Source organism: Orbicella franksi, chromosome 5 (assembly GCF_964199315.1).
Source record: "Orbicella franksi chromosome 5, jaOrbFran1.1, whole genome shotgun sequence".
NCBI lineage: Eukaryota > Metazoa > Cnidaria > Anthozoa > Scleractinia > Merulinidae > Orbicella > Orbicella franksi.
The window spans coordinates 14,424,984-14,452,392 of record NC_138149.1 but is presented as its reverse complement, the minus strand read 5'-3'; the positions used below and the strand labels follow the sequence as shown (position 1 = coordinate 14,452,392).

At 40.4% G+C, this 27,409-nt stretch overlaps 2 protein-coding genes across 8 annotated transcripts in view; one reads left to right on the top strand and one right to left on the bottom strand.

Moving 5' to 3' along the window:
- The window catches only part of LOC145486265 (semaphorin-5A-like), a 39,711-nt gene extending 33,634 nt beyond the window's left edge, over positions 1-6,077 (top strand). For all 7 annotated transcript variants that reach the window (XM_081464896.1, XM_081464898.1, XM_081464897.1 and 4 more), the window contains 4 exons: positions 330-500; positions 1,431-1,577; positions 2,284-2,463; positions 3,227-6,077. In XM_081464896.1, coding sequence (XP_081321022.1) covers positions 330-500; positions 1,431-1,577; positions 2,284-2,463; positions 3,227-3,603 — 875 coding nt within the window. In that variant the 3' untranslated portion in view covers positions 3,604-6,077. The remainder of the gene's footprint in view (positions 1-329; positions 501-1,430; positions 1,578-2,283; positions 2,464-3,226) is intronic.
- Positions 6,078-6,172: 95 nt separating this feature from the next.
- The window catches only part of LOC145486273 (vacuolar protein sorting-associated protein 16 homolog), a 36,298-nt gene continuing 15,061 nt past the window's right edge, over positions 6,173-27,409 (bottom strand). The window contains exons 12-25 of the mRNA XM_081464910.1: positions 26,563-26,688; positions 25,585-25,712; positions 23,214-23,249; positions 22,746-22,854; positions 20,367-20,501; positions 18,866-18,974; positions 16,729-16,826; positions 15,669-15,773; positions 14,184-14,261; positions 13,963-14,064; positions 12,357-12,424; positions 11,023-11,119; positions 10,010-10,113; positions 6,173-8,819 (exon numbers count right to left, since the gene is read on the bottom strand). Of these exons, the coding sequence (XP_081321036.1) occupies positions 8,675-8,819; positions 10,010-10,113; positions 11,023-11,119; positions 12,357-12,424; positions 13,963-14,064; positions 14,184-14,261; positions 15,669-15,773; positions 16,729-16,826; positions 18,866-18,974; positions 20,367-20,501; positions 22,746-22,854; positions 23,214-23,249; positions 25,585-25,712; positions 26,563-26,688 (1,440 nt within the window). The 3' untranslated portion in view covers positions 6,173-8,674. The remainder of the gene's footprint in view (positions 8,820-10,009; positions 10,114-11,022; positions 11,120-12,356; positions 12,425-13,962; positions 14,065-14,183; positions 14,262-15,668; positions 15,774-16,728; positions 16,827-18,865; positions 18,975-20,366; positions 20,502-22,745; positions 22,855-23,213; positions 23,250-25,584; positions 25,713-26,562; positions 26,689-27,409) is intronic.

Below are 27,409 nucleotides of genomic sequence, written 5' to 3'. Positions count from 1 at the left end.
GGCCTGCACTCAGCCAATCACAGTGAAGTAATTTTCTCAGACATAAAATAAGCCTCCAAACCTCAGCCAAAAAATATCTTGCTGATTGTGGGGCGTTATCTTTAAAGAGCACGTGCTTTCGATCATAAAGCAACTACCGCAGCGTTTGGTGTGCATTTGATGTTGTTACAGTGTGCTCAGAAAATTAACGAATGACTGTTTGTGAACACTGACGGCAACGACAACAACAACAGCAACAACAACAACAACAACAATAGCTTTTACGCAAAGCTCTTTCATAAGTTGCTCACTATATATATTTTTTCCTTTTGTTTATTTTTGTTTATCAGTGAAGGAAAAACGCGTGTCGACAAATCCAACAAGAGTTTTGAACCCAAAAGTGAACATGGCCGTGCAGTTCAATGTGGCGTGTGAAGCCACGGGACATAAAATAACTGACATACGTGTGCAGATATCAAACAAGACCATTGATTGTGAGAGAGAACCCAAACTCTGCGGAGGTAAGAACCTGGGCACGAACTTGCAGATTCATTTTATAATTGTTCTTTAGTAGGAATTAGACACTAAGGCACCGCCCACACTACTCCGGTGGAATTTGAAAACAGGTTTCACGCTGAAATCGCATCAAATATTTTCCGTCCACTCTACGCTGGAGGAATTTAAAACGCAACAATCACCGGTCATTTTGGATTTGTGTTTGAGGAAATCTCGGGCTGGGAAATCACATCATTCTCGTGACGCCTTTTTTTTCGAAAAGACTCGCTTTTCAAATGTTTTCCGTGCGCACGAAAATGAAAAGCCAACGTTTTTAAATTCCTCCGGTTTGAAGAACGTTTTCGAAAAGCTCCGTTTTCGTGCCGGATTAGTGTGGACGGTAGTCCTAACCGTAGAAATAAAGCTACGTTTTCAAATTTCTCCGGCGCAGTGTGGACGTCATCTAAATGCATTGACTTCTTTTTTGTGGTGTGTATAGTGTATAATCATTACAAAAAAGGTTATATGGCCTGCAAAACTTTATTACTTTCAGACACTTTCGGGTAGTGGTAGTTTAGTCAGTAACAGAAATGCCAGAACAGTATCTGTTCAGTTACTCATTAAATAACTCATATGTTGTAGTTTGGGAAATTTATAATTGATTCAAGCTCGTCAATTAACTTTTTTTGTTGTCGAGACAAACGTGAAATGCAGACACATTTTGTCTAATTGTCTTCTTGCAACCATTTGTTGCGGTTACAACCTGTAATGTCATGTAAAGAACTTTGATGTCCTTTCGAGTTTGAGTTAGGTTCAGTTCCCCTAAAATCAAAGCGGACTCTGCTTTGAGATTATCGACAAACTACAGGCTGAGTGTGTTGGTGAGTTGAGTTTGTCGACAAAAATTAAATCTCTGATGAAATAGTTAATTTTGAGATATGTGGCTCTTGTTTTAGATGGTGAGTGGGACAGGTGGAGCGATTGGGGCCAGTGTACTGTGGGGGGATTTCAGATTAGAAGAAGGGAATGTAAAACAGAGCCTTGTGTCGGGGAAAGGGTGCAAGAAAAAAAATGCCAACCGACGATATCTGAGAACTGCAAAGGTTTGTTTTGTAGTACATCGTTTTGTCTTTAGCCTGTTCCAGGCTGTCGGTCAAAAAAGCGCGTCGGTGGGCGACGAGCGGGGTCTGGGAGAAAAGAAAGGAGAGGGCGCCCGTCCGTTGACCGAGAGTCTGGAACAGACTATTTGTCATAATCTTGAATGATACGCAGCTAAAAAGTGATATCAGGGTTGGCAGAGGTCAGGAAATGGTCAGGGAAAAAAAAATTCTCTTTAAGGGTCAGGGAATTTTATTTTGAGTCCCGGAAAATTGATATTTTGAAGAAAAGTCAGGGAAAATTGAATTAATTTAACACGGCTGATTTAATACCATTGAAGGCTGAGGAAACATTTAGGTTCACTGTGATGTCAACGACATTTTTCCTTAATGAAGAAGGAAAATTTGTTGAAAATTGATCAGCCATAATGAAAGAGTAGAAAGGACGGCTCTTAGTTGAGGCCAGAAGCCGCTACTAGATCTGACATTTTGTATTTATTTGGTCAGGGAAATCTTATTTTTATCAGGGAAAAGTCAGGGAATTTTGAAAAGTGATGCCTATGGCAACCATGGATAATGAATAAAAATGTTCGACTGCTAGTGTATCAGTGTACTTAAAACATTTGCATTAACACCTCAAATGAAAGAAACATTTTGGTTATCACACCAACGAACAATCACTTAACAGCACGCTTGGTTGGTGTTTTATTAGGTGACGGGGATGAGAGCTTGGAAGACTGGGCTGAATGGTCTGCTTGCGAGTGCAAGCACAAACTTGAGCTACCTGAGGGGAGTGGCGTAAGGTCTCGGATTCCCAAGTGCCGCAGGGATTGTCCCACTGTATCATCTTGTCCCGATACTGTTCAGTATGAAACTTGCATTTGTAATTCTGGTAAGTTGAATGGCTAAAGTGTTGCTAAAGCGTTACGTCACGTATTGCTTCTTTTTGACAGAAAGAAGCCTTCTGTGACGGAACAATAGACGAAAGGCTAAGACTGAATTGAATTATCACAGACAAGAAATGCACGGTCAAGATTTTGTGTCATAGTAAAAGCAATAACGAATTTCTGCTAGTATCAAGCGCTATCTTGAACTTGGTGTTAACGAGATAATTCGAATCAAATTATAATAGCAGACAAGCATTTAGCGCTCTTCAAATTGAAACGGCTTTGAAAACAGCCGAGAAACCAGTTGGCTGTTGAGTGTTGTTTCTGATTTCGCTACTGCTAGTTGGACACATCGCAAACATGGCACGGATAGCATTCTTTTACATCTGAATCTGATGTGATGTCAAGTTCAAGTCCGCGATTCACTCTCCTGGCAAAAGATCTCTGACCAAATTTCAGGGAAAAGATTTGACGTGGTTTCCTGAAAAATAAATTGCAAAACTGATAATGCAGGTGTATGCCTTCCAAAATGTACTCATACCTCAGAATCTTTGCCCAGTTGTCGTCAGCAGTCGGACTGGAAATATTTCAGAGATTAAATTTTCAGGACAATTATTTATCGTCCTATTTCGATGTTAACACTAAGTGTCGCTCGTGTTTGTAATGCACCTGTGTCTGTGAACCTGGATGTGGTTTAGAGGTATGCTTTCAGATTGAAAGTGTCTTTAAGCGAAGGGCAAGTCAAATTCTGTTTCATTTCGTTTTCAGCAGTGGAAATGCAACGTGGACCAGAAACCAATGAGGGATCAAACCTGCAAATAGGTCACGTGATCGGAGCGGCGGTAGCTGGCTGTGTGCTTACCATCATTCTATTTCTTGGGGCATTTTGTTACATCAAGAATCGAAATAAAAAGTTCGATGTTTCCAAAGCCGAAGAAACCAGCCTTCACAACACCTCTAGCGAAAGTAAATACTCGACGATTGCTAGAGGGAACGGTGTTCCGAACAGGGGCCCGCTTTCCACATCCAGCAGCCACAGTACAGCAAGTAAGGACAGTGTTAAGAACACGAGTAGAAAGACGTCATCACCTCTAAAGATGCTTCGAGTATTCCGGAAACATCATAGCTCCGCGGAAGCAGTATAGTACCTGGGAGGGGTGGGGAGGGGGTGAGGGTGGCGTGTTACTAGGCTTGGTACTAGGCGTGTTACGTGCTGGCTTGTTATAAATCTTCCAGCAGAGTTTCCTAAGGGTATCGCTGTAGACAAGCCATAAAGTCAATAGTCCTCCGAAAGGCTTCAATCCGAGGTCGCTGCATAACCCAACCATCAGCGCAGTATCTCACTGCAAAATGTTAAAAAGATTTGAAGATAACGAAGCAGATTAAGAGGCCTTGAGGACGCATGTTCAGTAAGCTACGAATCGACGTTAATGTAAATATGCTTTAGAGTTGTAAATACTACAGTGTTCATGAGTATTTTGTTAACGTTTGTTGGAGGTACTTCCGGATCGTAATTATGCTGAAGAACACCTCTCGCTTTTGGGAGAAAGAGAAAATACCAGATTTGCTACAAGTTGTCGCGCAAGCTGTTACACTTTTGAGGATCGTCACGGGATTTGTTTTGCATTTTTGGTTGAAATAACTTCGCTGAAGATCAGAGATATTCTTGTGCAGTAAACTGTAACTGCGCAATACCAGGCCTCCCACAGGTCATTACGCTTGCATGTTACAGTTCTGTGGCTCCAAGTCACGAAACGTGGCACGCAACATGTTGGGTAATGTTGGGTTATTCTTCGTGGAAGATACATCTCTCAATTTTGAGGACTTCAGTCATCTTTCGTTACTTCTTCCAAGTTTGTTTGTCTTTCAAGTACCTCCTACAGGGGTTAACAAGTTGCACGAAGATAATCTGGTCATTCGTGACTTTGCATCTAACTCGTTGTATTAACTGCGTTTTTAGAGGGACTATATACATATTTATTCAACTATTTATTATGTAGATAGAGGTGTTAGGTTTGTTTTAAGGAGAAAGTAGAATTTTCTCTGTTAATTTCGCCATATGTAGTTGTATATATGACGGTAAATTGGTTATATTTTATAAAGTAAGTCATAAACTGAATAAGGTCTGAAAACACCGGCAACACTCTAGGTCGTTATCCGTTATTTCCTCACGTGACCAGCTCACCCTCAGAACAAAATTAACAGGATCGGAGATTAACAAGAATGGAAAAATCAAGTTTCATCATCATCTTTGTAAGGTCACTAAGAACCGGTTAGGCATCACACCAACCACTTACAAAATCTTAGTGGTATAGAGGTTTTAATATCCCCTCCAAAAAATGTGTTCAAATATCCTAAAATCTGACATGACCTCAGCTGGCTTAAAAATCTTTGTTTTAGCTAATTTACTGATGCTATTTCTTTAGTCTTTCTGCTGTGTTTGCCGAAACAGTAACATGTAAGTTACGATGGATCAACAGAGCTACCTGTTGAGATATTTGTGTAAACTTCTTAACAGTTAACCGTTCTGCAATATTTCCATGTACATTGTCTGTAGATAGCGTAAAGCATGGAGCAGGTCACGTGACGAATTGATGCAAAACGCATCCAACGTAAGTTAACATATTGTTAATTGTTTATTTCTTGTATAGGGGACAAAATATCAAGGACAAGAAGATTTTGTATTGGTTTTGATTAAGTTATAGCATTTTATTTTTATAGAAAAACATTGACACGGGGCACGAGGCACGGTCATCTAATTTATATAATGATTTCGAGGCTCAAAAAAGTTCCGAGTCAATACGAAACACTAAAAATTGGTCTTATTTTGTAGAAAAGCACTCGAGATTTAACCTAAATACAATGAGAAATATGTATGACTAGAAATGGCCATTATTATATTATGTAAAGCTTGGAAAACGTTCTGCTCATTCAGGACGCATCACTCGGTTGCATTTAAAAGTTGCTAGTAAACTTTCTTTGAAATGTTGATTTAATCGTTTTCTGTTATTTAATAAGCGTTTATACAATTTTTTTAGAATAAATTAAACATTGCCTGCGTTATTACATTTTTGGATGACATTGCTCCTCGACAGATGTTTTTTTTGGTTTTCATAATTAATTATGCTATTCGTTACGGTATGGAGTCAAAATGCATATATACGTTACTTAGTAATTCTCGTTTGGTTATTGTTTCTCTGTTACTGTAGTCTAGATTGCGTTCTGCAACAGTCTTTTTCGGAGCCGTTATTTAGGTGATCACTGAGAAACGTTACATGATGACCTAATTCCAGGGAGGAACTGCCATATGATAGGGTCGGAGATGCTCGTCAGAAAATTTGAATTAAAACCGCTAAAGGAGACACGAGCTATATTTCACCCCCAAAAGATACCACGTAAAACGGAGGTAGGCCCGAGTAACAGCCACTGTTCAGGAAAGGAACCCGCGCGAGTAGACCTGAAGTGAGACGAGAATCCTTGATTTCTACCCCTAAGCGAGACGAAGAACATCCCCGACCTTTTCATGGGGGAGTCCCCCCCGGCGCCTAAATAAGGGACTAGTTCTGTATGACTGTTTTAATTTACCCTGAATTGTTTTCAATAAAAGCCGCTGAATGAATTTGCCTTTTTTACTCGACAAACCTGTAAAACAAGTAGGGGACACATTTTATTCGGGTACTTGTTTTGACACTGGCCACGATTATTGATTGACATGGGAGGAGGAAGGTGGGGGTGAAGGGGGGGCTGGTCGTTTAACAGAAAAGGAACACTTCAGGACGTTCGCGCTAATTGTTTCTGCGCATCCTTACTGCGCACGTAAATTCACGCCACGTCATGCATCGATGCGCGCGCTAAGTAATAAAATGAACAATGATGGGGCAGATGGCCATTGGACGCTCGGTGAAGGATCATTTTCTCTAATTAACGATTTTCTACGTTTAGCAAAAAAATGAAGAAAATCTATCGATTATAATAAGAGGTTCGAATTTTTTGCAAAATGCACCATCGAATTCCGTTCTTTTTAGCTCTTCGTTTATCTGTGCGGTGGTTTCAAATGCCTCTTGAAGGGTTAAGTTTTGTGAAAACGCTGGCAACATTTGGAATTATTTACGCTACAGACCCACCTCTACAAAATATGACTAAGATCGTTTGCCTCCGTTGACTCACCTTCGATATTTTTAACTTTAAACCCCTGTAGACCATGCTGAATTACGTGCACCAATTTTTCAAAAAATCAGGGTAGTTTTCCACACGCTTTATCTCTGAAACGAAGTCGGTGACCCCAATTGTTTTTGCATTTCTGACACAAGCAACCCATTATCTGACTGCAGGAAAAATTTAACAAAATCTATCGACTGGAAAATTTTCGCGCGAACGTCCTTGAAGTAACTGTGCCGTTTTTAGAAATGAGAATGGTCCACTACCCATTTGAACTCAAGCTCTAGTGACGGCCCTGATCTTTTTCCAGGTCAACTTTAAATTCTATGCTTAATATACGGATTTATTTTCAAAGAGTTTTGATGACCTTTTTTAAGAAACGTTCTTTGTTTTCTTTTCCACGAGTTACTTCGTGAGCTTAAAGAGGAGGTACGTGTTTCAATACTTATTAAAGGAGCTCAGTCACGGTTTGCGCATATTGAAAAGTTTAGTCTCAATTTTTCAAATTCGTCGTTTGTATTCCATGTCAATCTTCTCCATCCTTAGCCATCCTTTTTCCTTTATGGTTTATCATTATCTCTTTGGTGTTTTTCTATCTTAGTAAACCATTATTTTCTGGTTTCATAATTTCATATGTGGCCAACATAACTCAAAATACCTTGACTGAGTCTCTTTAAGCTTACTTTCGGACAATCTCCTCCCTAGAACCCGTTATGGTAGTCGTTACCACTAGGAACTCGAAGGTCCGTGATTCTCGGGATTTCGATCATCTCAGGTTAAAGCTGATTGGTTGACAACATGTTCGTTAGCACTTTGCGTTTGCTTATAGATCACTCTCGACCAGAGTCACTGCTTACCGAAAGTGAAGCGGGCTCTGAGGACAAATTCGGACTGAAAATAACCCTTGATAACTCGTAACATACTACGTAATAGAAAAGTTGGAGTGTGCGACTCAAGGAGACGGTGACGCCCTTAGATTTTTTTCACGTTTTACTAGGTACAAGTAGGGAGCACCGTCTTCTGATTGCGAGAGACGGGTTTGGCTGTAAGCTCTGAAATTCTTTCCTCCATTGATTATCATGTTTTTTAACAGGTTAGATTTCCAGCTGTTTTGCGAGCACCTCGTTGGTTCTTTGGGAAGAGGATGAAACCGAGGTTCGATTCCGCCGCTCTGGTCTGCATGTACGTTGAAGGAGCGCGGGCTCCTTTCCTGATCAGCGGTAGTAATCAAGCCCAGATGACACCCGTACTCACAAAACGGCTGGAAAACGAGCCTTGTCCTTGAAGGGCCTAGTATAATTTAAAAGAGCATTTTAGAAATTCACTTCCACGTTGGGGACTCATAATAAACGAACTCTACCTTACAGCTTTTAAACCAATGTCAGATTCTCTAATTCACTCTCTGGAAGTCGTCAACTCTTACGGAGGGACGATACGAAGTTATTTATTCTACCTTAGTATTGTTTTATTATCAATGTCTTTATATTTGATATACACTGTGGCTGACTGAGCTTTCGGTCTAAAACGTTGAAAGGTGAGATGCAGAATGAATAGATTTAGAGCCAGGTTTCTGATCATGGAGAAACTCGTAGGAATGTTCTGCCTAATGCCTAAAATCCTTCTGCTAGCATACTTAACGTTATGAAATACAGGGTTTATAATCAGAAGAAATTGATATGCTGGAAAGTTGTACATCAGTTATTGATTCAAGCTATTGCTAGAGGTTCGACCCCTGTTGGGGGAGAATTTTTTATGCAGCTCGTTTCACAAACGTTTCTATTAAGTTGAACATATACTATCATTTATTTTCAACGTTCCCTTCGACATAAACATGTTGGTCCAATGTAACAGATGACACCAGACAGTATCTTTATGACTAATTTCTCTTCATCCTCCATTTTTTCTCTGATTACGGTTTTTTCTCCATACAAAAAATGTCCCTAGATTGTACTCTATTTATCGCGATGAATGATATACGTAAATTGATCCAAATTTGGGATTCTTTGTCGTGATTTTGACGATTTTCTTGAGTCAGGTCTGTATAAGGTCCCTATAATGTTATCGTCTCTGGTGCAAATGAGCCTTCATTTCTTGAATGCGGTTGGCCAGCGGACGATTTGAAGAGGCACATTTCCCGAGAACTAGATCCAGACCCTCCTCGCTCTTCTGAGCAAAAGCTGTTTCTGCTGCGTCTTCGAATTTCCTGCGAATTAAAATATTGAGAATTATGAAACAGTGTAACAACCAGGAAACTGCAGAGTTCGTGGAAAAATTGTTAATCTTTTTATCATTCGGCGCTATTTAACAATTAGATTATGAGCTCGAGATTTCTATCGCGTGATAGTTGACGAGGGCGCAGCCCGAGTCAACTATCACGCATAGAAATCGAGAGCAAATAATCTAATTGTTTTGGAAAAAATCTACTAGTCGTTCAAAACTTTGTCTAAATCCTCTTCACGACACTTAGAAAAAGCAAAGAAGCAGCTGCCCTTTTTGCTACCGACCACACTTCCAGGCTACTCACTCTCTACTTAACAATTAAATTATGAGCTCGAGATTTCTATGAGGTGATAGTTGATGAGGGCGAAGGCCGAATCAATTATCACCTCATAGAAATCGAGAGCGAATAATCTAATTGTTTTAGTAGAATTCTTACTAAAATTAACTTCGAATAACGTTTCCAATTATTTCTTGACGTATTGCTAAACTTTGCGCCTGAAAAATGTCCCTCGGATTGAATTGTCATTTAAAATTGAAGTTGTGTGCGCGCGCATCAGTTTTTTCAATAATTTCAACTCTTTTAAATGTCAAGAAACCGTAAATGTCCCTCACTTTGACTTCTCAGGAATTTAGTTATCCATTTGCATCAAATATTTCATTCAAAACTTTTGAAAAATGAAAAAAACGTCGCCATTTCCTAGACGACCTCCAGCCACTGCACACTAATGGCTGATAGTGTGCGAGTAGCTCAGCCAATCAGATTGCAGCATTTGTATTAGTATACTAGTAGAATTCTACTAAAACAGAATAGATAGTGAGTAGCGTAGCCAATCAGAGAACGGCATTCGTGATAGAACGCACTTCATGTATTACCCGCGAAATACACGTCTGAAATGGATCTTGGCGCGCAAGAACTTTCAATCACAGATACTACACGGACCTCTGTTGAGCTGGTCATCAGTACGGAATTTTTCAACCCGAATCTTAGAAGTCGCTCTCTCAAGTGACGCAAATGGGTAAGCTTAAAATGTCTGTCTGAGCTCACAACTTTTGTCTTACAGCCACATCAACATTCAGCCTGGCAGCTCCAAGACGGAACACAACGCTGTTAATGACGTTATAGATCAAATAAGCTGTTGGAAAGAGAAGGGAATAACACAAAAAGACTCTCACCCAAGCTTGACAAAGCACGCCACTTTGTTCTCTGGCAGGACTCGTGGAACATATTTCTCTGCTTCTATTCTATTGTTGAATTCCAAGCAGGCTTCAAAAAATGGCTAAATGAAACAAGACCTCAATGTTAAAAGATCATTTTGACATTTTCCTTGAACTGTCCTTACTATGTGGTTAAGACTTCTTACAATCTCTGCTGCGATAGATTCGTTTGTTCTTTACAGTGTAGTTTTCTTTGACAAGACACTTGACTCTGGTTCACTCTCACAGTACCTCTTTCCATCCAGGAGAGAAAACTGTTAGAGAACATGACAAAATGTTGGTGTTTAAAGGGATAAGAGATCGTCGCAGTCAGGTACGAAACTTCGGCAGTTGAGAAAGTAAAGTGTGACAAACATTAGACTCAAACTAGATTCGAACCCATGACCTCTGCGACTACCTTTATGCCTACCAACTGAGCTATCAAATCAACCAGGAGCTGGATTACGTAAGGGACGACCTTCCTCCCCACCCGAACCTCCCAAAAAATAGAGAAAATTGTTTTTAAATCAAAGTTAAAAAATTACTTTTTTAAACTAGCATGCCATAGTCTTATAATATGTTTGCTAAATTGTATTATTCTTAGACACATTTTTCTTATATTTTTACTGTAATCTTAATCTTATATTGTAAAGTACTTTAGAATATTTTATAATTTTAGCGCTATATAAATCTATGATTATTATTGTTATTATAATTATTATTAACATCATCATCGTCATTATTATTGTTATATTATAAAAAGAAATATAGGGTATAAGGAGGTGATGAATCTCTGACCAGAATGGAGTCATCGGTTCATTATCATTATCACTATCACTATCACTATCACTATCACTATAACTATCGCTATCACTATCATTATTATTATTATTATTATTATTATTATCATTATCATCATCATCATCATCATCATCATCATAAAACATTTGTGAGTGATGTTATTATATGGTGAAACTGAAAGAAAAATTCACCTCATATCCTATTAACGACTTGCGCGCTTTGGAAAATCTGTCAAGTTCCAACCAGTTGCGACTTTCAGCCAGAGACCGGACTTTCAACCAATAGAACCTGACAAGAAAAAAACACAACACCATTAAATGCCGAACAGTGAGCCCGGGTTTATGACCTGGAATGCTCATGGGGCTGCTCAGCAGAATCCATTTTCTACTGGTCAAAGAACCGCGTACAAGTTGAAGCTCGTGAAGATTGAGTAAAATACACCAGTTGTCAGTTTAAAATTGTGAAAGTTCTCTTATCGCTGGTATGTGTGGTTTTTCCGTCGCGGTGGAAGCAAGCTAAACTACGGGGAGGTTTGTCATCCAACAGAAATTATGAAATAAATTACAAGTGCATTTTATGGGTACGTTCCTTTGGGGTGATCTGGATCAGGATCAGTGATCCAAGATCACTCGGATCATAGTTCATCAAAGGAGCCGATGAATCCGTGACCAGAGTGGATTCATCGGTTCCTTTGATGCACCATGATCCAGACAGCTCTTGGATCACTGATCCTGATCCAGATCACCCCAAAGGAACGCACCCAATATATCATTGACAAATGAGTCCAAAATCTGGTTAATTCAAATTAATGTTAAGGGATTAGTTAAAGTTTTTTTCTCAGTCCTATGAAGCTTGATATTCTTTATACGGTTGACATTTTTGTTCTCTCCTTGTGTAGTATTGATCCTCCTCCTACAAACCGGCCTGTCTCTGGCCGCAGCCTGTCTCCCTCAGTGTCTTAAATCTGAGATGTTCCCTCTCGTTATGATTCTCCACCAAGTCTCTCCCGGTCGTCCCTCTCTGTGTTTGCCTGCGGGTGCCCGTGTTAGTGTAACCTTGAGATTTTTGTTCGATTACCAACCATATCATGCCCAGCCGTATGTAACTTGTTAATCACTTGTCTTCGTACCTGATGATCTTTCTCTCATTTCTTCATCACTGACCTTCCTCGGCCGGTAAACGTCCAAAATTTTTCCTTTAGCATTTACGCTGGAAGACGTTTAGCCTGTATTCATCCTCTTTGGTCATCCTCAACGTGTCGCAACAACAGAATAGAACGGCAACTACATGGGTTTTTGAAAATGTTAAAAGCCGCTCTCGAAGCCCTGGCAGTATAACCCGGTCTCCAAGAGTGCAGGATATCGCTGAACAAATCACCCAGACTTGTGAAACATCGGTTAAATTACGGAAACCAGAGACGTCTTTCCTCCCAGAAATTAACCATGCCCCGAAAGAAAGAGACTGCTGGCTGGGGTCGGATGAGTGGTTACTATGGGAACGTTACGTTAGTGGTGAAGCTACTGACCTTTTGTCTGGAACTTTAAACTCTTTCTTCAGTTGTTCAGCCACTTTTTGATCATCCAGAAGTACGCACTACAAAGAGATGATAAATTTTTCAGAAAACTCCATTAATGCTTCAGCTACAGTAACGTAAACTCTCACCGAGAGCCTCTCGTGAAGATAATGTTTTCATGTTTCATGGCTGCAAAATCCTTGCCCGGTTGCTTCATGTTTTGTCGCAACCTTTCTGACAACATTGTTTACATTTTTCCTTATTAGCAAACGTCTTAAACACCATGTGCTTAATTTTTTTGGGATAATGAATCTTGCCATGCCCTCCAGATATTTAGAGCTGATATTGGACCTGCAGCGCTTATGCTAATGAGGTAAATATTGTAAACAGGAACTCCCTTATAGCCGTTCTACAGACCCCTCCAGAACAGCTCCCATGTACAAAAAACACCAGGTACAGCGACACATTGCATAGGAAATACCCTTAAAGATAGACCCCTTATAACGTCCTTCCATTTAAGCCCCCTATAGATAGTCACGTTGTCCCTTATAAGTGGATCCTCTATAGTGTCCCAGTAGATAAACCGCAACTACAACCTTGCGTACGGCTGGCGCGCCCGCAATTTGAATTGACCAATCAGGACTCAGCAGGCAGAAAAACTTTACTGTCCTGACGTTATGCACCTATCAATGTCAAGCCCGAGGGGGAAGGGGTCGGGCATAGGGTGGGGATTTTGACATTTTCTAAAGAAATCTATCAAAATCCCCACCCATGGGCAAAAAATAATTGTCAAAAGTATCGAAATCCCCCACCCCGGGGCAAGGGAAGGCGGTCATATACCCTTCAATACCTTTCAGTCCTTGTTGCACACATGAGGAAAGCTATAAATAACGTACCAAAGACTCAATAAACATTTCTACAGAACATTAACAAATGGTTTACTTCTTTTCTGCGGCTCATTTCCAGACTCTCCCATTATCCAAGAGGGCGACAATGCCAAAATTCCCCACCCTGAGGACATGATGTCCGACAAAAATCCCTACCCAGGGGATATACGTCACAGTCAAATTCCCGTGGGTTGCCCGACTCCCCCATCGGGCTTGACATTGATAGGTGCATTAAGGTAAGTTAACGTGAAAGGCATTGAAATCAGCTTTTCTCACTGGAGATGGCATTAAATATTCACGAAAAGGGATTTGCAATTCCCAAAACCATATCAGACTGTAAAAATTGAAAAATATGAAACATTTTGTGTCTCCAAGCTTCCAATTTGGCGCCAAAATGGGTCGCCGGCGTCCGGCATAGCAACTCGCACATAGTTCGTCGAGTGTCGCCAGGTAGGGTAATAGTTGTGTTATTTTGAACAACATGTGCTGTTCCTCGTCAAATGAAACCCGGAATTCCCAAGTTATTAGAAGAGGGCAAAGTAACTTTAGCATTGTCTTTGTTTTTGTTAGCTGCGAAGAAAAAGGCTATTATCGTGTCGTTTCGGTAGGACAGCTAAGTTTTGACTGTCACTCATACTGCGGGCGCAGCCGCCGTATGCAAGGAAAGTTCCACCGTGCATAGTGCCACTATATTAAGCCGTTAAATGCATGGTACTTAATGCTCTTTATACCTGATAAATGGTGTCGCTTAATGACAGATCCATAAATGATTTCCTGTACTTCTCCTCTAGCTTCACCTGATATTCCATTAGTTTGATCTGCTCCTCTGTTGCCTGTGATTCGTGACAGAGAAAGCGTGACGGGATTGCAAGATGAGTAACACATTCATTTTGTACTCTATTGATACGTTTTCTTCGCGGCGTTATTAAAGACGCGAAGAAGTTGTGTTTACCTTAGCGTAAAAAGTGAAATTTCCTTGTTGGTAAGACATCTGTGCTTTAGACAATGTTTTCATCTTGGACTCTAGCGTCTAATAAAAAGAACAAAAGAGTGTTAAAATTGAAGACTGGTGCCGTCAAACGAGAGAAGAAAACTTAACAAATGACACTAGGGAGGAACCCGGAATCCTATTTAAGTTGGGGGGGGGGGGGTAGGGTTAGGGTTAAGAAGTAGAGGAACTTGGCCTGTAAAATTACGCTTTACAGAGAAATACTAGCTACAACAAAAAGAGCTGCACTGATTCCAGTTCCTAGAATAATCTATTAGGGTTTCTCTTTCAAGCTGATGAGCAAACTGTTACACTTCAAAAGAGCAACACAAATTCTGGAGATGAATAAAGAATGTTTGGAATCGAGTCTCGAGAGCAATTGTGGTTTTACTTTATTGCCCAGCAACTTAACCAATCAGAAGCAAAACAGAACCCAACCGCGACTTGTTTACACGCACAATGAGTCAATACTCACAGAATGAGCCATTTTGTCGCCCAATTCTGTCTGTAAGCATACGAGTGATTAACAAGGTTGAGGTAAGTGTCATCAGCCGAAGCCGAAGGCTGAGGCTGATAACCCTTACCGAAACTTAATCTTAATTTATTCAATTTCGCACCTCTACCATTGGTATAAATTAGTTTACTTTTCGCACAAATATTTTTTAACTTGAAAATGGTGCCAGGATGACACCGAAACGTCGTTGCTCAGTTTTTTCGCTAATCTTTATTGTTAACTGTATTTCCAAATTTAATCTTATAAGAATTATATAGTGAACGAAAAAAAAATTGAAGTCATGTTTTTGCCTCTTTACTGACGGCAAGCAACACAAAGCCCGAGAACTTGACATGATTACCCTTAGAAGTCATGATTACCCGTGACCTTGAGTGTCCTTGACATGATTATTGTATAATCGGCAGCTAAATGACGTCACAGGCGCTGATTTCGAAAACTCACTGTACGCTTTCGGCCAATCAGAAAAGAGATGGGAGTTCAACGTATAATAACAGACCGAATTGGACTGTACTCAGTCCTATTACCATTACTAATTCTCTAATTCTCATTGGCTCATTTTGTTGTTTACGTTTCTTGTGATTGGCCAATGAAATTGGTCTCTTGGCTGTACCACACTCAACTGAAAACGGCTCGAGTATGCAAGCTCAATTAACCTAACATTGATCACGATGGAATTTCTCCTGAAAAGAAAAACAGACAGATCATAAGAATAAAACTATCGATCCCACCCTGCGAGCAGAGCCTCCTTTATCTCCTTTTTTTTCCATGGAAAAAGAGGCTCTTTTCCTTGGAACAAAACATATGTACCGTAAGAAAAGGCTCTATTTGCAGGGTGTATCGATCTATTCAAAATGATCAATTCTCCATCCCGTATTAAGAGAGATGTGGAGAAACCAGTAAGGAGAATGTGCATGCTGATGTAACAGCAGACTGACCTTCTCACTGTAACTGTCCTGTACATAGGCGTTACCGCTGTTCAAAAACTGGTCATCCTGGTAAAACAAGTCAACAAGCGTACGGCGATCCTCTTCCTTGCAATACTGTAATAAAAATAGGCGCGTAATACATACATGTGCAACAAGACAATGTGTATCCGGCTGTTATAGTCGGCTACCAAAACCTTGGCACGCGCCTTTGCCACGGATGGGTGCAAGAAATGGAAAGAAGGCAATGAATCTCGCCCAGCAATATTTAAAGGTGGTTTAAACAATGATATGAAAAATTCAAATGATTTGTATGCAAGAGGGTTGAGGTTATCATGGAGTGATTTTGATACTCTTATCGCAAACTCACGTGATCCAAAACCACATGTCTGCGGTATTACATGAAATGGTTGCGTCAATTCGATGTTGCGACTTCAGTGACGTTTAGTTTTAATAAACAAGAGTGTGTGACGGATTGTTCTTACAAGTGATAAATAACAACACTGACAATAAAACTAAACAGACCCAGTCTGGCTATTTATTTTTTTGGACGCGGCTTCTACAGTGAAAGAAAAACAATCAATCCTTAGACTCATCATGACGTCATGAATGTAAACAAAGTGACGTCAATTATCAACAGAGCACAAGAGTCCTTGACGTTTACTAACAATCCATTTATTTCCCCTCATACTTGTCTTCAATGACATGTCAACAGACCATTTTATAGTTGTCTACTGAGTGACCTGGCCTTTGAATAGTAGCGAGGCTGGAGGTGACCTTGCTTTGTTACAGACTTCCCTCCTGTTGCCATTTAAATGCACATAGTTAGCATTAGAACAACTTGTTCTACACAACAAAAGCAGCGAGGTCTGTATCAAAACAAGGTCAACTCCAGTCTTGCTGCCATCCAAAGGCCAGGTCACTGAGCGGACAACTGTAAAATGATCTGTTTTTTGATTCGCGATGTCACAATGTACAATAAAGTGCTAGAATCACAAATCAGGAAAAGCAATGTACCGAAATTGAAACCAGTGTTGGAGCGTTGACTCACTTGGCCTGCCTTCAGACTCACCTTGATGTAGAGGCTGAGTGCTACAGGTCGGTGACGTATGGCCATCAGGAACTCCCCCAGAGTCAGGTTGTCCTTAAGATGCATCACAACCATGTACACTGAAAAAGACGTCATGTTAGCAACCACCAAACGCCATCTCTCATTCTTGGTCGCATGGTACCCTTACTACCATTTTCGAGCTACCGTGAACGGCCAACTTTTTTCAGCCTTGTTCCACGCGTAAAACATTCAAGTTTGTCTAGACAAATTGTCACGTTTTTCAATTGAACCAATTAACGTTTAAAGCGTGAACACGCCAAGTTTTGACAGCTCCGCCTGAATGTTTCTGCACGTGAAACACAGGTTTTGAAAACGTTGCGTCGAGTTTTTTTGTAACTAAAGTGCAGCTCCCTGAAATAAATAAGAATAAAAATTTCGAAATTTCCAAAGGGTATTAAATCTACGAACCGACGAAATCAGCTCATGGAATTTGAGAATCGTCACGGTTGTACAGGACCAATTTTTTTTATAGACTAACGGTTTGCGTGACATCTTGAGCCGGAGAATTCTTATGTAATGGCAGGTGTTATGTCACGTGTTCCGGCACCCAAGTAAGGTAAGGCGAAAACTATGCAAGGCTTTTTTTCTTTTTGTTCAAACAGAAGCAAAGTTAAATCCCAGAAATAATTACCCGTATAATTTACAACATTGAACACACCGAAATAAAAATTAAGAGGAGAGGACAATTTCTTCTCTCAGACGCGCTGTCTAGCTGTCTCTGATCCTGTCTGCTCGATTCAACACCGCTTCTCTATAAAATGTTGTTCATATCTATTATTTGCTAATACATAAGTTGAAACAGAAAATTAAAAAATCAATTTCATTATTTGTAAACGAGAAGAAGGAAACCGCAACTCGTTGTTTCGTGTCAAGCTGCTGCGACGGTTTGGCGGTTACCTTTTGCGGTTTTATCTCGCATCTGATTGGTCGCGAAACAATAAAGATTCCTAAAATTTCCTCTGGTGTTCACGGTTTTACGGGAAAGACTGTAAAAAAATCGGAGTGACCCTTTCTGTCGAGTAATATGAATATATAAACTTGACTTGCACAACCGACAAGGTTTACAGTACAGCTGGCGAACGTACTTTAGAATGTTACATGTACAATAAACTCGACGCAACGTTTTCAAAACCTGTGTTTCACGTGCAGAAACATTCAGGCGGAGCCGTCAAAACTTGACATGTTCACGCTCTACACGTTAATTGGTTCACTAAAAGCTGGTTTTCACTAGCGACGGAGTCGTAGTCGGAGTCATAATCAGAAGCGTAAAGCTGTACGATCTAGTGAAAATCAAACCGACGGAGTCGGAAGAAGAACACCCATTCCGCTTATGACTCCGTCGCTTACCATCTAGTGAAAACTAGATTGTCGGAGTCGCAACCAAAAGCGGAAGAATAAACCAATCACAATGCTCCATTCCGGGCCTTGTGATTGGTTGGTTCTTCCGCTTCTGCTTCCGACTCCGATATCCTGTTTTCACTGGATTATAAGCGACGGAGTTGTAAACGGAATCGGAAGAAATGGAAACGTTCTGATTCTTCCGACTCCGATTCCGTCGAGCTTATGACTCCGCTTACGACTCCGATTTTCGATGTTCACTTGGTCGTAAGCACTCTTACGTCTCTGACTACGACTCCGACTCCGACTAAGTCGCTAATGAAAACCAGCCGTTAAAATACGTGACAGTTTGTCTAGACAAACTTTACTGTTTAAACGTGGAACAACGCGGAAAAAAGTTGGCCGTTCACCGTAGCTCGAAAATGGTAGCACAAAAAAAAAATCCGTTGGTTTGACAGACATGTAAAGTTTCAATTTCGCCTCTCTTTATTAAATTATGGCTCGTGCATTTCAAGGATTCTATGGAAAGCAAAGAATGTTGCCAAGAAATGTAATGCTTTTCCGTTCCAACCAATTCAACAAAGGCATAAAGGGCATAGATAGATTTTTCTCATTGTCAAATTTATCACTTTTTTTAAACAAGCGACCCAGGGGCCAATATGCTGCATCACTGATATTTACTGCTGTGAAGGTAAAACTATTTTTTTTTTATCCAATGAGAAGGGTGCATGCCCGCAGTGCGCATGCTGAGTTTGTTTACCTAGATCCGTGTCCCCGCTCATGATCGCCTTCTCTAGTGCCAGGTCATCTTTCTTCATGCGCATAAGCAGTGGTACCTGGTCAGCGGCCTTTGCTTCATAGTCCAACAGCTACCAGAGGAAAAAAAAGGTTTAAAAATCGTGCAATAAAACAAGTGATCAACGCGACGTCATATAACCATGAGTAGATTGGCTGTACATTTGAAATCAAGACAGAATGCTTCTTGGCAAGCTTTATCCCGTTTAAATTCCACTCGTAAAACTTCCCTTACATTATCAAATTCATTAATAATTCATCAAGTTTAGACAAAGGCAATCATGACCGTGAGAGGGGTTTGGATATCTGATCTTAATTAGCATGATAGACTTTTACGATTTTATTTCTCCGTTTTCTCCTTAGTTTTAGATTCGATTGAGAAGATAAATCAAACGCTCGAGACAGTGTTTGACCACATTTCTAAACCCCCCAAGGTTTGTCAAAAATACTCCGCTGCGCGTCGTATTTTCAACTCTCTTCTCGGTGTTTGGAAATGTGGTCAAACACGGTCTTTCGTGTTTGATATATTACTGAACAGACCGTAAAGATTTAGAAAATTAAATTTCACAGCACTGATTTGACTTTGGGTTCCAATACAATTCTAAGTCCCAGGGGTATTTATTTCCTTATATACAGGTGTAATATCATGGCAATTTCCTGCATTTTTGGTCAAAACGGCTTTAAACTTACGACTCAGTACCTTGGCTCGTACATGATGTGCGCTAAAAACACCAACTCTAAGATGAAGACATGACGCGATTTGTTGAAGAGAGATCATCTTCTAATTAGTTTTTGGCTATGTTCCAGGACATTACGACGAAATGATGATCAAACCCACTTCTCAAACTCTTTAATAATTTATCAAGTTTAAACAAGGGAAATCATGGCCGTGGTGGTGTTTGGATATCTGATCTTCATTAGCATAGATTTTTACGATGTTATTTCTGCGTTTCTCTATAGCTTTAGTTTCGATTGAGAAGATATACACTCAAGACAGTGTTTGACCACATTTCCAAACACCTCGAAGTTCGTCAAAAATACTCCGCTGCGCATCATATTTTCAACTCTCTTGTCGGTGTTTGGAAAGGTAGTCAAACAAGGTCTTTCGTGTTTGATATATCACTTAATTAACCCATGACGAGACTCGCGTTAAAACTTCAGTGCACTTATTAAGTAATCTTGAACAAAATAAGACCATAGTGTCAATAGATCTTGACGGTTTTAGCATTTGGAAGTCGTGTTCGAGTCAGTTCCCCTTTAGCTGAGTTTGGCTTTAAATAACAAATCACTTTGCAAAATTACATCGCTGGGTTATTGCCTTCCGAGTTCTCCACGCCCACTTCCCTCACAGCAGATTTACCCTACCCCTTGCGCAAAACAGCAACAACAACTACAACAGCAACAAGAGAATAAACGAAACAGAAAAAGTAATGTCACTGAACAAAAATTCATTCTTGATGACCCACTTTGATAGCCAGCTGTGTTCTTCCACAATCAACTGCTTTGGAAGCAATCTCTGAATATGATATTCCAGGAGTCTCCCCGAGCTTAGAGTTAATGGCACGAGCTATCTCCTCGTCATCAACATTTGCCTGTTGGACCTGAGAGAAAAATACACAAATAATATTACTATGTTTTTGTAAGGCACTTTGAATCGTTCTAGATTCTTTTTCTAAAACTCAATAATAATTCATCAACTTTATACAAAGGAAATCATGACCGTGACAGAGTTTGAAATCTGATCTTAATAGGCCATTTTACAGTTGTGTGCTTAGTTACCCGGCCTGTGACTGCAAGCGAGGCTGGAGGTGACCTTGCTTTGATACAGACCTCTCTGCTTTTCTCATGTAAATGCCAACTAGTTAGCATAAGAACAACTTGATTTACACAACAAAAACAGTGAGGTCTGTATCAAAACAAGCTCACCTCCAGCCTCGCTGCCATTCAAAGGCTAGGTCACTGAACAGACATCTGTAAAATGGTCTATTAGCATGAACTTTTACGATTTTATGTCTTTGTTTTCTCTTTAGTTTTAGTTTTGATTAGGAAGATATATCAAACACTCGAGACTGTGTTTGACCACATTTCCAAACAGCTCAAAGTTAGTTAATTTTACTCCTCTACATGTCGTATTTTCATCTCTTTTCTCGGTGTTTGCCGGGAAATGTGGTCACACATGCTCTTTCGTGTTTGATAGTTTACTGCAGGGCTCGAAATTGCGACTCACTGGTCGCCAATGCGACCAAAAATTGAGCACTGGCGACTAAATTTTCGGAACTGGTCGCCAGCTGGCGACTTGCGTTTTGTCCGATAACTAAAGAAAACCATGACATAACTTTTGCTTTTAAATCTTTATGTTAGGAAATCAATCGGATATGGTAGCTAGTATAGGTAAAGTCTGCATACGAGCCAAGTGGCCCATCAGGCCGGAGCTTATCCCGGTTTCTGTAGCATGAAGCGACTAGGAGTATTTCTACTCCCCCCTGGATGGGATGCTAGTCCATCGCAGGGTTACCCCCAGCATTACGTTCGCCGGTATCCATTTATACACCTGGGTGGAGAGGGGCACTGTGAGAGTAAAGCGTCTTGCCCAAGAACAGAACACAATGTCCCCGGCCAGGGCTCGAACCCGGACCGCTCGATCCGGAGACGAGGGCACTAACCATGAGGTCACCGCGCCTCCCATAGCGAGTATACAACTCACCTTTCCGTCCCCAGTAAAATAATGTCTGAATATTACAAGATAATCGAAAAAATTGAATGTATTTTGACACGTCGATATTGCGTTCACGGCACGCCATATTGTTTCAGCGGCTTCTTCCGAAACTGGGATCACAGGCACACTTCAACGCCATGGGCTTCTTATGTCTTCATTTGCCGCGAAAATCGCGGCAGATACCAATCAGTTGAAGGAGTAATGTGAGTTTTTACGTTCGGGGAATGAAGATTCAGCACAGACCCGTGTTTGTCTCCCAATGAAAACCACGGACTTAAAACGTTTTATGCCTCACTTCATTTAAAGTGACTATGGAGACAACCATCACCTTCGGACCAGAGACATATCACCTGAGAACAACGGTAGCTTTATAACGAAGTGTTACTCGTGTTGTTTCTAATTGTTTTCGCTCTTCAATTTGTGACTTTCCTTGCATGCCAAGTAACGTATAAAATCGTGTTCTTGTGTAAGTTATATATAAAATCATTTGGCGACCAAACTTTACGATCTGGCGACCAAAATTTTTCCGTTAGTTGCCAGCTGGCTCCTGAACGAAAAAGTTAATTTCGAGCCCTGTTACTTCAAATGAACCGCGAAGAAATTTTGGTAGAAAATACGTTGTTGCTCTTTGTTGGTAATTTCGAGAAGAAATTACTAAACGCTTTGTATTTCATCCTCTAGACTTGCCACAAGTTGACCTCATGAGTTTCAGGTAGAATAGCTATGCGAGCGAAGTGAGCTGCAAGCGAGGTTTTAGGTCGCGAAGCGGCTCAGCGAGCGACGAAGTCGCGATTCGTCCAGTCGGTAATGAATAAACAAGACAAAGGACTTTTCTGAGAGTTTTTTTATCCTCGTATTGCTCAACATGGTTCATAAAAATAGAACATGTCGGATACATCAAAACCACGGGTAACTTAACGATCACTAGAAACATTTGGATTCCCTTCAGGCAAACTGCAAACTGAATTCTACTTAAGTTCACCCTTGATCAAATAGAAAAAAATTTTGAAAGACTTCTAGAAGAGTTTGACTATTTTTTTGGAAAAACGAAGGATAAAAAATCTCTGATAAACAATTTACAGCCAGAAGAACTGTGAAAACTCCCACAATGTACGTTGACCACACTCACCTTATAACACGCCCAGTGTCCAAGAATACGACTGGCTCCCTCCCCCTTAGGAATCTTCAGGTAATCACAGATTCGTATCGCCAGACAATAGTGACGTCTCAAAACAAGTCTTAGAGGAGAAAAAACAAAAAACAAAAAAAAAACAAAAACAAAAAAAACAAAACAAATCAGCCTAAACAAGTTAACCTTCATACATAACAAAGCTCCTTGTTTTTTGGTTTCCACTGATGCAGATTATGCACTGGTAATGTCACATTGACATGTTATCAATTAATTTGAAACGTTTTTCTCACTCTCGACAATTAAAAGACTGCGTATTCCCAAAGGCAATTGAATTCTCTACTCTGGACAGAGTTTTGCAAATGCAGGCGAAAACGCATCAAAAAGTATGCGTTTTCAAACGAAAAAGCATTGGTATGTAGGAGGTCTAACTTTTCATTTCACTTCTGAAGGAAGGTACAGACTCACCTGTCAATCAAGGTTTTCATTGCAAGCTTTTCCAGTCTGATAAGATTATTAGTTAAGGACTTCAATTATCACAACCAGTGAACAAATAATATTAACCATAAAATGGAATTGTCCTAAGGCTCCGCCCACACCACACTGGAAAAAATTTTAAACGGCGTTTTCACTTTGAAAACGCATGGAATGTTTTCCGTTTACACTAAAACGCAAAACCGGCGTTTTCAAATCCCTACGGTTTGAAGAGCGTTTTCTAGAGCTTCGTTTTGGTGACGGATTAGCGCGGACGGTAGGCCTGACAGTGGAAATGAAGCTACATTTTGAAATTTCTCCGGCGTAGTGTGGTTTAGGCCTATAACGTGTACGTCTTCAATCTGCTGAAGCCGGGTTTAGTCTCCCGGCAACCGTTATGTCGTCACGAAACGCTTCTCCTCAAGCGTTGCGTGATAAACTCAAATGACCGCCGGGAAGGTGATTAACGTTAATGGAGTAACTGGAATTTGAAAATAATTTGGAACTTTACATCAGAGTGGAGTTTCTTCATTTCGTGTCATAACTGGTGCTAATAAGTAACGCATTGCGAGGCGAACGTGGGGTAAGTGTGTCCAAGGAGTAGGACATGACTTCTAGTTCTTCTAATTTGAGTTTTTCAAACTCTTTCCCGGCCTCGACAGTTGAAAATGGTAGGAGAAAAACCAATTCAATTTCCCCACTCTGAAAATGACTGCTAATTTTCACAGACTAGCTTTCTTTATAGATATATTCTCAGTGACATATTGTTATTAAATCAGGTTCTTTTCATCCTCAAGACAGCCTGTTAAAAAGGCTCCCTTGTGGAGTCCAGGGCGAAACAAAGTCAGAAGCCGAGCGAGCGGACGTTTTTCGCCCTATATAATGCTAGTTTACACTAGCGACATAACGACATTAAGGCCTGGTTCACACTAGCGACATAACGACAAAACGACATCGTCACGAACAATATAAAAAGGACGTTATCTCGACGTAAAAAGGACGTTATGTTTGTAGTGTGAACATGTAGACATAATGACACATTAGCAACATAACAGCATGAACATAATGACTTAAAGATAAAACTGATCTTTTGATTATAAGTCGTTATGTCGCTAGTGTGAACCAGGCTTAACGAAATAAGAAAAACGTTATGTCGTTATGTTGGCAGTACGAACACCCTAACATAATGACATAATAGCAACATAACAGCATGAGCATAATAACATAAGGAAACTAAAACTGATCTTTTCCATATGTCTTTAAATTTATGCCCACGTTCACAATACTGACATGAGCGATTATGCCGTTATGTCATTATGCCGTTTTATCATTACGCCGTTTTGTCATTATACCGTTTTGTCATTACGCCGTTTTCTCATTAAACCGTTTTCTCATTATGCCGTTTTGTCATTATACCGTTTTGTCATTATGCCGTTTTGTCATTACGCCGTTTTGTCATTAAACCGTTTTCTCATTATACCGTTATGTCATTATGCCGTTTTGTCATTATACCGTTTTGTCATTATGCCGTTTTGTCATTATACCGTTTTGTCATTATGCCGTTTTGTCATTATGCCGTTTTGTCATTACGCCGTTTTGTCATTATACCGTTTTCTCATTATGCCGTTATGTCATTATGCCGTTTTGTCATTATACCGTTTTGTCGTTATACCGTTTTGTCATTATACCGTTATGTCATTATACCGTTATGTCATTATACCGTTATGTCATTACGCCGTCTTGTCATTACGCCGTTTTGTCATTACGCCGTTTTGTCATTATGCCGTTTTGTCATTATGCCGTTTTGTCATTACGCCGTTTTGTCATTACGCCGTTTTGTCATTACGCCGTTTTGTCATTATGCCGTTTTGTCATTAGGCCGTTTTGTCATTAGGCCGTTTTGTCATTAGGCCGTTTTGTCATTAGGCCGTTTTGTCATTAGGCCGTTTTGTCATTAGGCCGTTTTGTCATTAGGCCGTTTTGTCATTAGGCCGTTTTGTCATTAGGCCGTTTTGTCATTAGGCCGTTTTGTCATTAGGCCGTTTTGTCATTATGCCGTTTTCTCATTACGCCGTTTTCTCATTACGCCGTTTTCTCATTACGCCGTTTTCTCATTACGCCGTTTTCTCATTACGCCGTTTTCTCATTACGCCGTTTTCTCATTATGCCGTTTAGTCATTATACCGTTTTGTCATTATACCGTTTTGTCATTAAGCCGTTATACATTATGCCGTTATGTCGTTATGCCGCTACTGTGAACCAGGTTTACACTAAGTTTGGAGAGCCGAGCGAGCCATGTGAAATGAAAGCAAAGCGACAAACTCCGCGTTTAATAATGAGACATTACCCAGATGCGAAAGGATACTGTCCGTATGTCAGAGGCATGCCCACCATGTAGTCCCTGACAGCATTTAACACTCGCAAAGTTCTGCACATTGAAACAAAGGCTTGTGGAGGCATGTCAGTCAAGAAGCTTTTACCGAATGATGCTGCCTGGAGAAGGAAGAAATAAATTAACATTCAAATTTTTTTGTCCACGGGTAAGAACCCAACCTAAAGATTAAAGTAGCGTTAAAGTACAGAGGGCTGCATAACTCAAGTTTTAGCCTGCGAACAGGCTCACCTTTGAGTCACGTGCGCGAGCGGCGAAGAGCAAAGCAATCCGGCGAGAAGGAGTCTGGTGAAGGAGTCTCGTCTCGCGGCTTCGCCGCTGGATTTCGGGCCCGCGGCTACGCCGAGCGCGCTTGTGCTCCAACGTGAGCCTGCTCGCAGACTACTTAAGTTTAAAGGCTGTGTACTCCAAATAATAGATAACAAATATTTAATGAGGAGGCCACATCAGTCCTAGCTGGTTTTCATGCGGTCCTCTATCCTGGTCAAATTGCAATTTGGAGTGTTGGTTTTTGCGGAGGGAGGAAAACCAGAGAACCCAGAGAGAAACACTTGAGGCAAGGCGAGAACCAACAACAAACTCAACCCACATATGACACCTGGCTGGTCAGAGATCTTGGCTTAGTGACCTATAAAACATTCAAACTAGACAGAGTGTTAGATAGATAACCTCAATATAAACATTGAGAAATACATTCTGGCAGCGTCTTGGACGACGAATTAAAATTTTCCGAGAAGCAAAAATAATTATCAAAAGTTTAGTCAGCCAATTCCCACCACAAAAGTTACAGCTGGCTTACTTCTGACGTAGGTTTAGAAGTTAAGAACTTCAATTATATGATAATCTGACCAACAAAATTACTTCAGTCTGCGAATTACCAAATCAACCTAGTCTCCAGTGCTTTTGGGTTCCTCACGAAAGCGATGGGGACTAAGTCGAGTGTTAACTCACTCTCAATAGGCTTCTCTGCACTGCAGGCTCATGTTCTCCAGCGGCAGCGTGGATGCATTGTTGTACAGCTTCAGGAAGACGGTCCTTGATCATGCGAATGTATTCCTCCGCGCGGGCGCTCTTTTTCTGTTTACAAAGAAAAATTTATTAGTATACAGTTTCTCTGGAGAAAAATACCATGTTAGGCCCCGTCTATAGTTGTAATGGAGCTGAATCCAGTTACAACGGAGCCAAGAATAACAAGCCCTGGCATAAGAAACCCTAGCATAAGACGTATAACGATCCCCCGTGTGACAAACCCGAGAATAACTAACCCCCGTAAAACGTATCCCAGTATATCGAACTCCCCTTATATCGTAACCCGGTCTAAAAAGCCCGATTAAAATGAGCTCCAGTATAATGTATCCCAGTACAATTGCCCGCCTTATAACAACATTTTCATTCATAGCCGAAAGCTAAAATCTTTTTAACCAGATAACGCTTTTCACTACTTTTTAAATACAATCTAGAAACCCAAACCACGACATAATTAATAAATGGGATCAAGTAATAAATTACTTAAGTTTAATGTAAAATAGATTAACGAGATGGGAATTCTTTAGCTTTTCACAGCCCGAGCTAAAAAGAAAACTCCAAGTTACATGTCAACTGCTACACTACAGTTAAACTGTTCAACAATTTTGACGCCAACCAGCCATTACCCAAACCCCAAGATATACAGGGCGATATTGCTTTCTTTCCCACAAACCAGAAAATGTATTTTTTTAGTTTCTTGGCAGTTTGTTATATCGATCTGGTTTCCAATGTGTTACAATCAGGAGGCATTGTCCAACATTAATACAGTGAG